Source organism: Pogona vitticeps, chromosome 1 (genome assembly GCF_051106095.1).
Source record: "Pogona vitticeps strain Pit_001003342236 chromosome 1, PviZW2.1, whole genome shotgun sequence".
Classification (NCBI taxonomy): Eukaryota; Metazoa; Chordata; class Lepidosauria; order Squamata; family Agamidae; genus Pogona; species Pogona vitticeps.
Genome location: NC_135783.1, coordinates 177,453,072 through 177,469,007, shown reverse-complemented (window position 1 = coordinate 177,469,007; position 15,936 = coordinate 177,453,072). Strand labels below are relative to the sequence as shown.

Here is a 15,936-nt window from a genome sequence, read left to right as displayed (position 1 = left end):
GTATGTATGTATGTATGTATGTATGTATGTATGTATGTATGTATGTATGTATGTATGTATGTATGTATGTATGTGTATACACACACACACACACACACACACATACATACACATACACACACACACATATATATATACACACACATACACACACACACACACACACACACATTTTATATATATATATATATAACTAGTACAAAAATAATATCAACAGAAAAGGGGAAAGGCCAAATGGTAGGGCCCTATACTGGTAATGCATGCTTAGTAATTAAACAGACACTGGTGATGATTTCTGTGAAAAGGTGTGTGTGTACTTTTGTGGGATCAAGGGAAGCCAGGAAACCATCCTGCTGGAAAACATCCAGGATAGAGTGAAAGATTTCCACCCAAAAATCTGTTTCCTGACATACCTCTTTGCTTTTTTCCAAGTCCAAAATTGCTTGGAGACCTGTTCTCTAGCAAGCGGGAATTTTTTCTTTTTCCGTATTCCTTGACCTTAGAGTTGCAGGAAAATTTGGGGGGAAATGTTGGCAAATTCTATCTTGTAACACCCGATTGTATGCAGTGCCCACTGAACTGTGCAGTGAGTGTCCCATACATCTATATGTGCTGTAGTCTCCCCTCTAAACCAGCACTGCTGAAGTTTGGGCCTGGGCATTAAACTGAACTACATCTTAGGGATGTGTCTGCAGCAAATGCAGAGACTTTCATCATTTTGTTAATGTCCTGACTGATGTTGATGTCTGTTGGAAGAATTCATGGAAGTTGTTCCCTAGCCCATCTGCTCATGACAGAGGAAGCTGAAGCTGCTCTGATAGCCAAGGAAGAAGCTTCATGGATTTTCACTCAGGTGGATTCCAAATACCTGCCCTCTTATTGTTTAGAGATAACCTTGCTGTCCCTGGCACAGAATAAGGAGGACCCCATTACTGCCACTGGTTCATCAGCTAAAGGAACTGGTAGTCTGTTAAGAATAGATTGAGGTAGGTTATTAAACTTTTTAACATGAACATGGGGTAGGTTTTTGGGACCCAGATTTAATCCATTACCATCTTATTAGGTCCATAAACTGAAAGGGAAAAGGCATGTCTAAGGAATCTGGACTGTCTTTCTTGAAGGAGTCCCTTGAGCCCTGTGGGCAAGCTCTTCCTTCCTTCCTTCCTTCCTTTCAGTCATTAAACTAAAGTGTTTAATGTTTTTTGAACCCAGGACCAAAGTCCTCTGCATTGAAAAGGCAGGAGGGAAAGAGAGAGACAGCATCCTCCTCCAAATGCTTTGGAGAAATGGAGCAAGCTTGTTCCCAGGCCCTCCTCCTCCTCTAGTGTGCATGCTAGAGTCTAGGCCAGTGGTGTCGAACTGTGGCCCTCCAGATGTTCTTGGCCTTCAACTCCCAGAAATCCTGGCCAGCAGAGGTGGTGGTGAAGGCTTCTGGGAGTTGAAGTCCAGAAACATCTGGAGGGCCACAGTTCGACACCACTGGTCTAGGCCATATAGATTAGTTTCACTTTCCATACAGCTGAAAGCATCTGTATGAGAGGAGGAACGCAAAAAGGCCATCCAGCCCATGGTCATGCTGTTCCTGGAAACTGTAGGAACTAGGAGGCACAGGTGGGCATGCGGAGGAGATAGCCTCACAAGGGATTTGGGAGGGATGGGAGTAATTCTTTGGAGTTCCCTGCTCTGTGCATCTGAAAGGCCTTCCTCTGAATCCCAAGAGATAAAGACATTTTATCCAGTCAATAAATTCTGGGTGAAGTGCCTGACCATCTATGAGGGAAGGAGAGAGAGGAACCTCAATACTCAGTTCCCCAAATACTCAGTTTGTTTGAGAGCCTTTTGGAGGTGTTTCCAGTCTCTCCTGATCTGCTATTCAGGTCTTCATTGTTCTCCATTGCTCTCTTGGCCCTAACAGAGGTATCTGGAGCCAAAGGCTGATTATCTAGTGATGACTCCACATCTACCAAGAGGTTTAGGCTAGCCAACATCCTCCCCATATATGATACATTCAGAGTTTGGTGAAGGGAATCCGGAAGGTACAGCTCATGGCTGAGAAAGATAATGAAAAGTGTAGGAAACACTGAAGAAAGAATAGGCAAGCTGAAGATGAGGGTAAACCTGTGCAGAGCAGATGCAGAAACTGAAAATGGTTCAGCCAAGGTTGGTCTCTCCTCTTAAGGGAGCCTTAGTGCCACCTGATTCCACTACCGCTTATGGAAGTGTGCACGAGGGAGAACATACATCTTGAGGATGTCTTCCTTCTACTACAGGAAAATTATGAGTACATGCAAATTGCATTTTTGAATTACAACTCCTTATAGTTTGTTGTTCAAGCTTAGGAGAGGGATTGAACTGTGATTTACTGTGCAGTGTAGAAGCCTGAAATAAAAGTGTGGAGTTGAACTACACACTGCAAATACTGTTATGATTTAAAACAGATGCTGCAGATGACACTATAACAGTTATTTCTTGAGAAGGAATTTACATGTGGACTTCAGGAATCATTCACCGTCTTTTAAACACTGGAAAGGATCAAGTGCAAAGGAGAAGGTGTAGGAGCATGTAGATTCTTAACTAGAGCAGGGAATAATGCTTTTTTGTATTCTCGAAGGCTTTTTTAATGCTTTTTTTATTCAAGTATTATAGTCTCAATATTACCAGTCCATGAGAACAAACAAGTTTTAGTCCTGTGAATATCTTTTGTAAGAACACATTTTTAACCTTACATACCAGTCACTGTCTCACTTAAGTGCCTTTTCTTTCTTCCATCCGGCAGCTGCTCAGACAATTTTGACACAATCTGATGTTTCAAACTGGACTCATATCCAGAATTCCACTGCTGAGCAGGAGCTCTATACAAACAATATTCTACAACAAAATAAATGTTATTTTACTATTGTCATTTCCCTGTTTGCAAGGACAATAAATACGCTTTAATGAAAATTCGAACTATGCAAAGTCAGAGACATTTAGCCCAAGATATTACTGTATGGATTTCATATATTTGTCTGTGACTGAAACCATAATCTTAAATATACATATCCACAAGACCTCAAACAACCTGAACTACTTCTAAATAGCGATAGTTATAGATATTATAGGACTTTTACACAGCTTGGTTGGATCCCCATATCCACAGGGGATCTGTTCCATAATCCATCATGAATGCCTGAAACTGTGGACATACAAGAAGGCAGGGCAAATGCCACCAGGGAATGGAGAAAAGGCCACAACCCACCCTGATTGTATGCTGTATATAAGGCTGTGGTAAACCGCAAGTAATTGAAACTGCAGATACCAATATCACAGATATGGGAGTTCTGTTGTATATCTACATTCCTAACAGCTACTACAGTAGAAAGATAAAAAATTTTATAGAGCTCACATTGGAAATAAGTAAAATGGCAATGACATTCACATCGTAATCATCAGTATTACTACTATTATATAGATGTATAATAGCAAGATGTTCCTTGAACACACATTTTGCAATACAGGTAACTTTAACTCTGACAGTCCTAAAAATGAAATATCTGTTTACGATGAAATATAAGTCTGTTACTGTTTCTTTTTAGATCTAATACAGTTATCACTTTCACATTTTAAGCAAATGTTTATAGATAAGCAGTTACAGATCATGTTCCAAAATAAAAGCTATGTGCTGACCTATCAAAGTAGTATGTATGATAGAAGGTACCATGCATTACATACCAGTTGATGGAGACATTGTACACTCTGAACCAATAGCAGAAGTTTCCAAAGGATCACCTTTTACCTCATTCTTTTTGAGCAATGTTTTAAAATGTACATGAAGAGGAGTATCTATAAAACAGAGATGGGCAATATGTAACTAAAGAACTTGACATTTAAGAATTGTTTCCCTTTCCCAGCATCTATCTCTTATAATTCACATGTGCTCCGCATATATTATTTCCATGTGTACAAATTCTCAAGGTTAATACCTTATTTTTTGCTCCATAAGACGTACTCCCCCCCCCCCAAATAGTGGGGGAGAAAGTATGTGTGTCTTAAGGAACGAATACAGTAAAAAAGGGATTCAACCACCACCACCCAGAAACCTCCTACTGCCATGCTGGGAGGCCTCTGAACTAGCACCAGAGATTGCTTGCTGTTTGGACCTCACCACTCTGCACTGCTGGCTTTCCAGGATCTGCTTCCTGCATCCCACCTGGAAAACCAGCAAGGCTAACAGGCCTATGGTAGCAGGCAGTGAAAATAGCCAAGGACCAAAGGGGAAAGAGTAATTCTAGAAAGAACAGGGGAAACCACAAACATAGTCCCCCACTTAGGCAGTTGATTTTCCCACATTTGGGGAAATCACAGGGGTCAGCACATCCAGAGTGCAATAGATGAGCCTTACTGCAGGAAAACCACTTTTACAACAATGGTACCTCCCCTGCCAGGTATGAGTTGGAATGTCCCCTAAACCACCTACCCCTTTCTGTGCCCTGTCCCCCAAAGGCATGGTGACCCCTCGGCTGCACCTCCTGATCAGAACAGGGCTGCACAGCCCCAGTCCCGAAAGAGGCCAAGAGTGTTTTGGGGTGCCCCACAGGACCCCCATCAGGGGCTGGATGTTCCTCCCACAATCCTCCAGTGCACAGATATTAGCATACCTAATATGCAGGGAAGGCAGGGAAATTCAAACTTTCAGTTAGTGAAATACTTCTGAAAGAGCAAAAGGGCACAAACAAATCACTGGAAAGGCCGGAAGGAATAGTAAAATCCTGCCAATTACAACCAAATTTTCACTAGATGTTGGGTATTTATTTCCAGCCCACTTGAGATACCAGATCTCTCCAAAATGAGTACACCTATACTGGTGACAAGCTCCTTCAGGAGTTTCTGAAGGCAGGGGGAATAACAGTACAACCATGAAGTTTTATCCTATGGGTAAGTTCAAGTTTGAGAGATTTTTCTTTTAATGAAATTGGCTTAATATTTTTTTGTTTACCTGAGTCTGTTATTACATAGGTTTTGATGTAGGGATACATACTTTTCAAAAGGTACGTGGAAGAAATGAGATATAATGGGGTTGACTGTTAATGGACTGTGAGAGATGGGTGAGCAGACTATCTGTAGAAGAAACAAGGCCAACTGTAGAAAGGCTGTCTCAGCTTCAGACTGCCTCTGAACCAAAAGAACCAGACCTGCCTTGGTGGCAAGCTCCCTGAATTGATGTGCTGCTGTTGAGGATCAGTTCAGTAAATGTAAAACAGACACAAACAAACAAACAGCCCACTCAGCTTCTCCCAGCTTTGCCCACTTTGGGATCTCTGTGTAACAGCTAGGAAGACCCAGGAAATAAAAGGAGTTATAGGAAACTATTGCTATTCCATCTGATCAAGTGTTATATGCAGCAGTCACCCAATTTTGCCTGTGTTTCTGAAAACAGGAGAGAGAACTATTCAATAGCCCCTAGTTTACACTTAAGTAGTGCTAACACAATAGGATTGCAATATCCACAGGGGATTGGTTCTGAGCCACTCACCATGCTGAAAAGCATGGGTACTGAAATTCTATATATAACATAGTACTGTATCTGGTTTCCTCTAGTGGCCAGTTCCGTAATACACATAAGAAATGTGTATTTCTGGGGATTTTCACTTAATATTTTCCAGCACTGGAAAAGTGAAACTGCGATTACTGATTCCATGGATACTGTGGTCCATTTGTTTTAATTTATTTCAATGTTGGTACCTGCTTGTCCAGTACTAATATATATATTTTCAATATGAAGTGTCAAGAACAGAATTCCTGAAGAAATGAGATCCAACACGTACATGCTTGACCCGTTCTCCTAAAACTATAGAAACCTGTCTGCTAGCTAAATAGATCAGATGAGTAGTTGCACAAGGAGTAAAAGAGCCAAAGTTAAGGCCTTTGTTGAAAAAAAAGAGGTCTCCCTGAATCTCCATGCGTCAAATAACTTCTGGCCATAAGTGTTTCCAATAGATTCCAATAGTGTTTCAGCATGCAGTGGTAACTCCGAGTTTGTAAGGACGATATGGATTTTCAATATTCACTTCATTGCAACTGCCAGAATAGTTACAGGATTGAAAATGCTTCAGTCGCTTTGGCTGATGTCCCTTGGGGAGAACTGTACTGATAGATATCTTTGTTTTTCTGCTGAGGCAGGGTACAAATACTTTAAATAAATTAGCAGCTTCTGTTTTCAGAGATGATGGTATCCTTCTGCAAAAACTGGCTAGATCAGTGATTCTTAACCTTGGGCTTCTCAGGTGTTTTTGAACTGCAACAGCTGGTGGTGAAGGCTTCTGGGAGTTGCAGTGCACAAACACCTACGTAACCCAAGGTTAAGAACCACTGGGCTAGATGTAGGATGGGGTGCACTGTTTTGCAGCAGTTCCAGTCCTCCTTGGGAGGGCAGTTTATGAAGGTGGCACTAATTTTAATTATAATTAGCTTGCTGCTGTATGTGTTCTTGTCTCATTTTTAATGACTTTATTATTAAATTGTTTTTAATCCATTTTATCCCATTTTAAACCACCTGTTGTACTGTATTCTTTGTTTTATTATCCACCCACCTCCAGCAACTTACTAGATTCTTGATGTGCCACATGTGAGGGAATAGGATGGACAAGACAGGAAGAAACAGAAACAAGGATCTGTGGCTACCTATCCCCTCTTTAACAAATGATTCAATAGTCTCTGTTCTGTATCCAGGTTGCAAGTGGCAACACTGTCCTGAAGATCTGAGTACAGTAATTTAGCAAAGGAGACAAACGTTTGTAACAACTAGCCATACTAGATCAGACTAAGAGCTTATCTTGTCCAGGGTTCTCTTCGACTCTGTCTCTAATACCAGAGGTAATATATAGGTATCAGAAAGAGTAGCCCATTGGAAATGAATTTGTCTAATTCCTTTTAAAGCTAAGCAAGCTGGTGGCCACTATTACCTTCAATAATAGCACACTTCAGTTTATTTATACACTATATGATCAAGTTTCTTCACAACTTTTAATATGGCTCAACATTTACTTAACAAATTTGAATGCTGGTGATAAACCTGTATTATATTAATATTTCATACAGCGCACATGAAGTGCAGCCTTCTTTCCATAATTATCAGAAACTTTTTTTCTTTGTTTCCATGAGCTATATTGCTGTGTTACAAATTTTATATTTTCTGGTATATCTAATTAAAACTATTGTACTTTAAAAATATTTAGAAATAGTTTAATCAATAAATGAATAATGACTTTCTGTGAACTTCAAAGGATGTCGTTCTTCAGCTCTTTGGCAATTTTTATTGTTGTTTTTTAATAAAAATATTTTTAAAAATATTCCTTCACTGACTGCAACTGTTATCTTTGCTTTAACATGTAGCCAAGCAAAGGGCTGTTCTGCTGTATGTATTGTAGCAAAGAACAATTTACCTGAAGGAAATGATAAGACAGGATGGAATGAAGCATCCAGCTCTAACATGAGTTGTTTCTGCGTCCCAGACATCCTGCTAAACTCGCAACTATGCCACATGGAGACCGGAATACCCTCGTCTGTGTTAAACAAAGCATCTCTTAGTTGCATAGCCTGTAAGATGACAGGTAAATGTAAAAAATTACAGACTGCTCACATTCTAAAACAACTCTAAAAAAAATGATGCTTAATCCAAACAAGACACAGTATAAAGACTTTAACTGGATTCAGTTTGTTTCAGATGGATTTTTTCCCCTTAAAAAATTAGGTTCGCAGTTCTGGCAGACCTTGTCATCTGGATGGTTACATACCACTGATGGTTAGGAGCACATTCATAGTTTAGGATGATACACCAAATGTGCTCATTTATGTAGACAGTAGACATGGCCTTTGTTACACATGCCCTAGTTTCATCTAGACTGAATTGCTGTCCATACATGTTATGTCAGGCTGCCTTTGAAAATTGTTGGGAAGCTTCAGTTAGTGAAGAACACTTCACTGAGTCAGTGATCTGACTAAATACTTTTTAAAAGACAATATGCCATTATCAAAAGTTGGCTCCTATTTTGGTGGTGTTTCGATATTATTTGAAGATATTTTTATTTGAGCAGGTGTATTCAGATGCTTAATTTATTAATTTTCATTTATTCTCTTGATCTCCAGTGAAATCAAAGTATCATACATGGTTCTCTTCTACCCATTTTAACCTTACAACAACTTTGTTTGAGAATGAGATTGGCTTTTAATCCTCAGTTTGTTAGAGACAAATACTTTGTCTGTGACTCTCAGCTTTTAAAAACTGTTGTACATTCTATGTCACTTATGATTTGTTTTCAATTTCACATGAACAGGTTATTTATTATATTTTATTTATCCTAGAGATTACCAATACATGAACCATTGTTATTAGGGATTTCCTGCTGAGGAGGGAACAGAGGGGTGCAATCTGTCTCAGATGGAAAATGGCAGATTTGGCCACAGCCAAGATCTGTTTCTCCATCGAGAGGTCTGGGTCTAGAAGCACATCCAGATTTCGGACCTGATCCTGCAAAGGGAGTGTGACCCCATCAAGATCAGGTAACGGGCCCCCTAACTGATCAGTATGCCCTCCCAACAACAGGATCTTCACCTTGTCAGGATTCAATTTCAGCCTATTTGCCCTCATCCAGTCCATAACTGAAGTCAGGCAATGTTCTAGAGTTTGTATAGCTTTTCCTGCTGAAGAGGAAAGGGAGAGATAGAGTTGCGTATCATCAGCATACTCATGACAGCAAACTCCAAATCTCCGAGTGACCTCTCCCAGTGGCCTCAAGTAGATGTTAAACAGCAAGGGGGAGATGATTGATCCCTGTTGAACACCACATTGTAGTGTCCACAGGGACAAAACAGCTCCCTCAAGCTGAACTCTCTGGCATCAGCCATCAAGGAAGGAACGGAGCCAGCATAATGCTAAACCTCCAATCCCCAATCTTGATAACCGATCCAGGAGGATACTGTATTCAACAGTATCAAAGGTGGCTTAGATGTCCTGGAGGGCCAACAGAGTCACACTCCCCTGATCAGCTTCCCATAATAGGTCATCTAGCAGGGCAACCAGAAGTGTCTCAGTCCCATGATGTGGCAAGAACCTCAATTGGAATGGATCTGGACTATCGGTATCCTCCAAGAATGCCTGCAGCTAGTTAGCCACTAACTTCTCAATCAGATTCCCCATGAATGGTATGTTGGCAACTAGACAACAGTTGTTTAAATCATCGGTTGACAAATTAACTTTTTTCAGAATGGGCCAGATCACTGTCTCCTTCAAGACAGGGCAAATATCCCTCCTGTAAGGAGGAGTTCACGATCTGAATGGTCCATTCAACCTTCACCATACTAGCTGATTTTAAGAGCCAGGAGGGGCATGGATCTAACTGGGAGGTGGCGGCCTTAGAGCATGCAATTGCTTTGTCCATGTCATCAGGCAACACAGGCTGAAACTGATTCAATAAAACAAGACGGTGTGTTGGGCATCTCAACATGACTTATTGTACTAACGGAGTCAAGGTCCCTATGGATGGCCTCAATATTAGTATGGAAGTGGGCTGCAAACTGCTCACAAGTAGTGACATCTGGCTGAGGCCCCAGATGTCGCCCAGCTAATAAGTAGCTAATAATTAAAATTAGTAAATAAAAGTTGTTTTTGATTATTATCTATTCTAACCTGCTAATTTTAAAATGAAAAGCAAGACAGAAAATGTTTATTATAAAGTAACTTAAAAAGGCAAAGTAAAATTGGGCCAGAAAAACGGTTGTTTGTATTTGCACAGAAAAACAAAATAGTTTACATGCACATAATAACCCAGGAATTGTGTTTCTTAACACATAACTAGCAACATTATCTATTTTCATTTCATTTTGTACGCCTCTGCAATGCCCACAAGTAGGAGGATGTGGGTGCAAAAACATGCTCATGCTCTGCAGCAACTGGCATTCAGTGGTATACTGCCTCTAAATCTGCAAGCTGCACATGGCCATCAGGACTAAAATTCAAGATTTTTTTAATTAACCCTCCTCAAAACATTTACGATTCACCTGGGAGAGAGCATAACAGAGATGCTCTGTTTTATTATAGGGATGGACTGGGTATTTATTTTTGGTTGCTAAGAGCGCCATGGCATGAATGGAAGAGACAAAGGACACAGGGTGGACAGTGCAGATAATAGGCTGAGGAGGTGGGATGAATCAGCTATGAGCTGCCTAGAGTGGTCTTAACCGACCAGATAGGCTGGATATAAATAAAATAAATAAATAAATAAATAAAAGCAAATTTTAAAGGAAGTGTAATATATAAAGCTGAAATATTGTTACAACACAGTGGAGGGTTTAGATGAAAATAAACAAATATTTAAAAGACCTAAATTAATTTTGCTAAAATATATTGGTAACTTAAAAAATGACAAATTACCAACATAACTCTTATCAATAGATTCAATTGTGGCCGACATCTTCAGAGGACAGGAGTTAGAACACAAACCTTTAAGTCTCTCCATTTGTTAATGACAGTGGGTAATGGTCCTTAATGCCACTGTTGACTGCTGTTCACTTTACATGGTTCAAATGTTATTCTGTTATAGTTTATTAAATATTTTATTACACTATTTGGTTCAGAATATATTTTCCCTGTTTTCCTCCTCTAAAAATTATGTGCGTCTTAAGGTCAGGTGCGTCTTATGGAGCAAAAAAGGAAAAATGACATGCATTTCCAGAAAATTTTCGCTCCCCCCCCCCCCAGACAAATCTCAAGGGGCTTTCTTTCTAGGTGCTCCCGGGCTTTTCAGGTAGATTGCCTCCTCCCTTTTGTCCTTTTACCAGCAAATACCTTTCTATCCAGAAGGACCTTGGGCATTTAAGTTAGACGGCTTGCTGGAAGAGAGGGGGATTTTTCTGCACCTTTAATTGTGTTTTGATTTGTTCTTTATGTTTTAGTATATGTGTTTATGTCATTAGACCATGTCTAGATAGATGTCTGGGATGACATCTGTTGGAAGAAGGAGCTTAACAAATAAATACATCAAAAATTATATTTCTGAAAATCTGAGGCATATCAGAAACTCTGCTTGTTTTATAGACTCCACCCCATTTCTGGAAACTACTAATACCATCATATATTCTTATACAGTGGGGTCTCGACTTACGAACGGCTCGACATACGAACGTTTCGACTTACGAACCGCTCTCATAGGAATATATGGACTCGACTTACGAACTTAGATTCGAGTTACGTACTCTTTTTTTCCCTTTTTTTAAAAGCTAAGTCATCTTAGGTTAAAAGGAAAAAAGAAAAAAATATCCCCCTCTAGTGGCAGAAGGCGGAATAGCAGCTTCCCATTAGTTTCTATGGACGAAAAGAGCAGATACGGATTAAATGGTTTTCAATGCATTCCTATAGGAAATGCAGATTCGACTTAAGAACTTTTCGACCTGAGAACTGCCTTCCAATACGGATTAAGTTCGTAAGTCGAGACCCCACTGTACATGATTCTCAATTCAGATTTAAGAATAGAGATTTGAGGGAGACAAAGCTAGTAATACTTAAAAGAACACATCATTGGCTTGAGCTCTATAACAAAATAGCATTACATCCTGAAAAACCATATTTCATCTGAAGCATTATATTCCATATTCAATTATTTGTCTGTGAAACATTTAGCAATCTAACATTAATAAACGTCAGAATCCAGCATTCAAAACCAATCATATCCCAATTTAGCCATCAGCTCTAGAGATACTCTGTTTTCACAAGCAGAAGCACCAATATTCTGTTTGTGAAAAAAGCTGAAAGGTAATTTTATTCTTGCCTTCAAAACTTCCAAAGTTATGACACAATTAACTTTACCTTGCTATCTTTAATAGAATTAGGGACATTTCTGTAGGCAGTGCAGATTTTTTCAAACTTTCCTTCCTGGACTGCTGATGGCAGAGCATTTAGCTGGGCAAGAGTGAAAGCTCTATAGTGCTTTTGTATTGGAAGTAAATTAAAATAATTTTCTGGTTTAAAAAGCAGCAACACTGTAGCAATTAGAATATTTGTTGAGGTTGCACCTAGATCCTGCTGCTTCTCCACCTCTGCAATACATTATCTGAGGGCTACTACTCCAGCTACCTTATATCCCATAGAGATAAAGCATTCCACAGAGAAGTTGTATCCTCCACATTTAGCAAACAGAACTTTCTTCCAAACTGATTGATATTTTATTTGAAAAGCTTTCTATGACAGTGAAGAAAAAAACCCTAAAAGACAGTCTTACCTCAACTACTACTTCTCTGTTGCTAAGAGGAGAAACAGAAAGATTCACCAGCGTAAAGTAGATTTTTTAAAACATGAAAACCTTTTCCAAAAGCAACTGCAGGAGCCTTGTAACATGCATTGGGGTTGGTGAAACACTGAAGTATATTGCCTCTTTCTTGTATAAAATTAAAGTGGCAGAAGGCCAAATTGTCTTTAATTTTTAGCTTCAGTGCTAAGCATAGTTCTGGCTCACAGCATTTATTTTTTGCTCTATCAAGAACATTTTTCTTATGAAAACTGTATTACAGTTATTGTAAAAAAAAGTGTAATTTGTAAAATTGTAAAAATTGTAACTAGTAAAAGTAATGATTACTAGTGCAAATAGAAACTGCACTAAATGAAACTAAATGATTGTGACTGGGGACAAACTTCTTAATGAACACTCTGAACTCTAAGAAACCTGATTTCTAGAAGCCTAAGGAAATATTTGAGTGAGATTCCTTGATCCAAAATACTTTTTAAAAATGGAGTACACTAAAGATGGAAGATTCTTATAGACAAGATACTAAAAGCTCAATTAATACTTATGAGAAAGAAAACTGGGAAACATCTAAGATGAGCTAAAAGGGGCATATATAAGATGTCAAAGAAGGGGAAAACCATTAAGAATATAAACAATCAGCTAATATTTGTAGGGACAAGGTTAGGAGAACTAAAGCTCAAAATGAGCTCAGATGCACAAACAATAATAAGGAGGGGTTCAGTTATGCTCAAAGCAAGAGACAGAATAAAGAAATGGTAGGTCCACCGCATGGAAAGGATACAAAATTAATTTATTTATTTATTAAATTTATACCCCACCCCTCTAGACCATGTCTACTCGGGGCAGCTAATAGTAATGGGTGAATGACTGAAGCCAGAACTGTTGAACACTTACTTTGCCTGTCCTTCTCACAGAAAGAAAACAATGCTCAACCTAGTGCAGGCAGAATAATTGAGGCTGCTACTGCTCAACACAAATAAAGAAGTGGTATGGCAATGCCTAGCTACTTTAAATGAATTAATGTCCACAGGCTCAAATAAACTGCCTCCAAATATACTAAAGAAAGTTGTACAGTGGGGTCTTGACTTGAGAACTTAATCCGTATTGGAAGGCGGTTCTCAAGTCAAAATGTTCTCAAGTCAAATCTGCATTTCCCATAGGAATGCATTGAAAACCATTTGATCCGTATCTGCTCTTTTCCGTCCATAGAAACTAATGGGAAGCTGCTATTCCGCCTTCGCCCATTAGAGGGGGATATTTTGTTTCTTTTCTTCTTAGGTCAAGAAAGGTTCAGGGAAGGCAGGGAAAATACAGTCCAGGCAGTACCAGGCAGTCTGAAGACTGTCTCCCAATCCACTCTCTAAACGGTGGGAGGAGTGAGGAAGCAGACAGGCACCCTTTTCACTGGCCAACAGTTAACTGAAAGTTCAAATTTTGCACTTTCCCTGCCTTCCACGTGGTTTTTTTCCAGTTCTTAACTCAAATCTAAGTACTTAAGTCAAGTCAATATTTTCCTATGAGAGCGGTTCTTAAGTCAAAATGTTCTTAACTCAAGCCGTTCTTAAGTCAAGACCCCACTGTAGATGTAATCTCAGAGCTTCTGTCTAAGAATTCTTGGAGAATAGGTGGGGCCTCTGAAGACTCGATGTAGACAAATATCATTTCCCATCTTCAAAAAGGGAAAAAGGGGGCTCTGGGCCATTACTGACTGACAGCTTGACATGGATGTCAAGGAAAGTTATAGAACAGATTATTAAAGAATCCACCTGTGAGCATTTAAAAAAGACCCGGTGCAGATTTCTCAATGCCAGAATACTCCTGTTTTTTCGACAGTGTCACAAGCTTTATAGAAGAGAGAAATATTCTGAATGTAGTATATCTTGATTTCTGCAAGGTTTTTGACATCATGATATTCTTGCATCCAAGATGGAAAAATGTGGGTTAGACTATGCTAGAGGTAAGCAGAACTGTGGCTGATTAATGAGCCATAACCATATCCATCAACTGTCACTTGCCATCCTGCACAAAAGTGACAAATGGGGTGCTTGAGGGTTCCGTCCTAGGCGTGGTACTGCTCAGTATCTTTATAAATGACATGGATGAGAGTGTGGAGGAGATGCTCATTATAAATTGTAGGTGACATGAAATTATGAGGAACAGCTAATGTTTAAGAAAGATTCAGGATAAATTTAACAGATCAGAGAACTAAGCTAAAGCAAACAAAATGAGTTTCAACAGATGTGCCAAGCTCTACATTTAGGCAAAAGAAAGACTGAATACTGGGTGATAGCTGGCTTTGCATTATTACATATGAAAAGGATCTAGGATTCTTAGCAGACCACAGATAAACATGAGTCAATAGTATTATGCAACAGCAAAAGATCCAAACACAATACAGTGGGGTCTCGACTTACGAACGGCTCGACATACGAACGTTTCGACTTACGAACCGCTCTCATAGGAATATATGGACTCGACTTACGAACTTAGATTCGAGTTACGAACTCTTTTTTTCCTTTTTTTTAAAGCTAAGTCATCTTAGGTTAAAAGGAAAGAAGGAAAAAATATCCCCCTCTAGTGGCAGAAGGCGGAATAGCAGCTTCCCAGTAGTTTCTATGGACGAAAAGAGCAGATACGGATTAAATGGTTTTCAATGCATTCCTATGGGAAATGCAGATTCGACTTAAGAAATTTTCGACCTGAGAACTGCCTTCCAATATGGATTAAGTTTGTAAGTTGAGACCCCACTGTACTGGGCTGCATCAACAGAAGATTTGTGTCCAGATCAAGAAAAGTAACAGTAGCACTCTATTCTGCTTTACTCCTATCTCACCTGGAATAGTGTGTCCAGTTCTGGGCACCACAGTTCAAAGGGTAAAGCTGGAACATGACTTGAAGAGGATAAATAGGACAGTAACAGGTCTGGAAATCAAACCTTATGAAGAATGGTTCAGGGAATTAGTTATTTTTAGCCTGGGAAAGAGAAGGGACAGAACTGATAAGAGAACCAACCTGAAATATCTGAAGGGCTGTTGCCAAAAAGATGGAAGAAGCTTATTCTATTTGCCCTCAGAGGGTAGGTCCAAAAGCAATTAATTTGAACTATAAGAAGGGTGATTTAAACTAAATATTAGGAAGAGCTTCTGTCACTAACAACTGTTCAACGGTGCAATGGAGTATCTCAAAAGCTAATGGACTGCTCCACTGGAGGTTTTTCAGAAGTATTTATTTATTTATTTAGACTTGTATACCCCCCATGTAGAACATGTCTACTTTCATCGGTTTACACAAAATACAAAAACCAAAGATACAAATATAATAAATGAAAACATAAATGCATCAAAAAATGAGGCCCAGTTTTACTACAAGAGTCCAAGATAGGAAAAAAGGAAGAGGAAGAGGTAAAGCTAAGTAATAGTAGTTGTGAAGGCCTGCTTGTAGAGCCAGGTCTTTAGTTTGCTGTTGAAGGCCCTCAGCAAGGGGGCCAGGCGTATTTTTGTTGGTAAGTTGTTCCAGAAAGGAGGGGCCACTGCCGAGAAGGCCCAGTTTTTAGTTTTTTCCCTTCGGGCCTCTCTCAGAGTTAGGCCCCTCAACTGCCCAGCCTGGCTGGAACAGGCAGAACTAGGTGGAAGAAGGTGCTCTGGCAAGATGTTGGATGGTC

General features: G+C 39.5%; 1 protein-coding gene and 1 pseudogene across 4 annotated transcripts in view; both read right to left on the bottom strand.

Annotated features, from left to right (window-relative positions):
- KANSL1L (KAT8 regulatory NSL complex subunit 1 like) overlaps positions 1 to 15,936 on the bottom strand; it is a 76,436-nt gene that overhangs the window by 22,583 nt on the left and 37,917 nt on the right. For all 4 annotated transcript variants that reach the window (XM_078379210.1, XM_078379216.1, XM_020780678.3 and 1 more), the window contains 3 exons: positions 7,422 to 7,575; positions 3,712 to 3,822; positions 2,731 to 2,868 (listed from right to left, as the gene is read on the bottom strand). In XM_078379210.1, coding sequence (XP_078235336.1) covers positions 2,731 to 2,868; positions 3,712 to 3,822; positions 7,422 to 7,575 — 403 coding nt within the window. The remainder of the gene's footprint in view (positions 1 to 2,730; positions 2,869 to 3,711; positions 3,823 to 7,421; positions 7,576 to 15,936) is intronic.
- On the bottom strand, positions 4,278 to 4,432 carry LOC140703501 (U1 spliceosomal RNA; annotated as a pseudogene).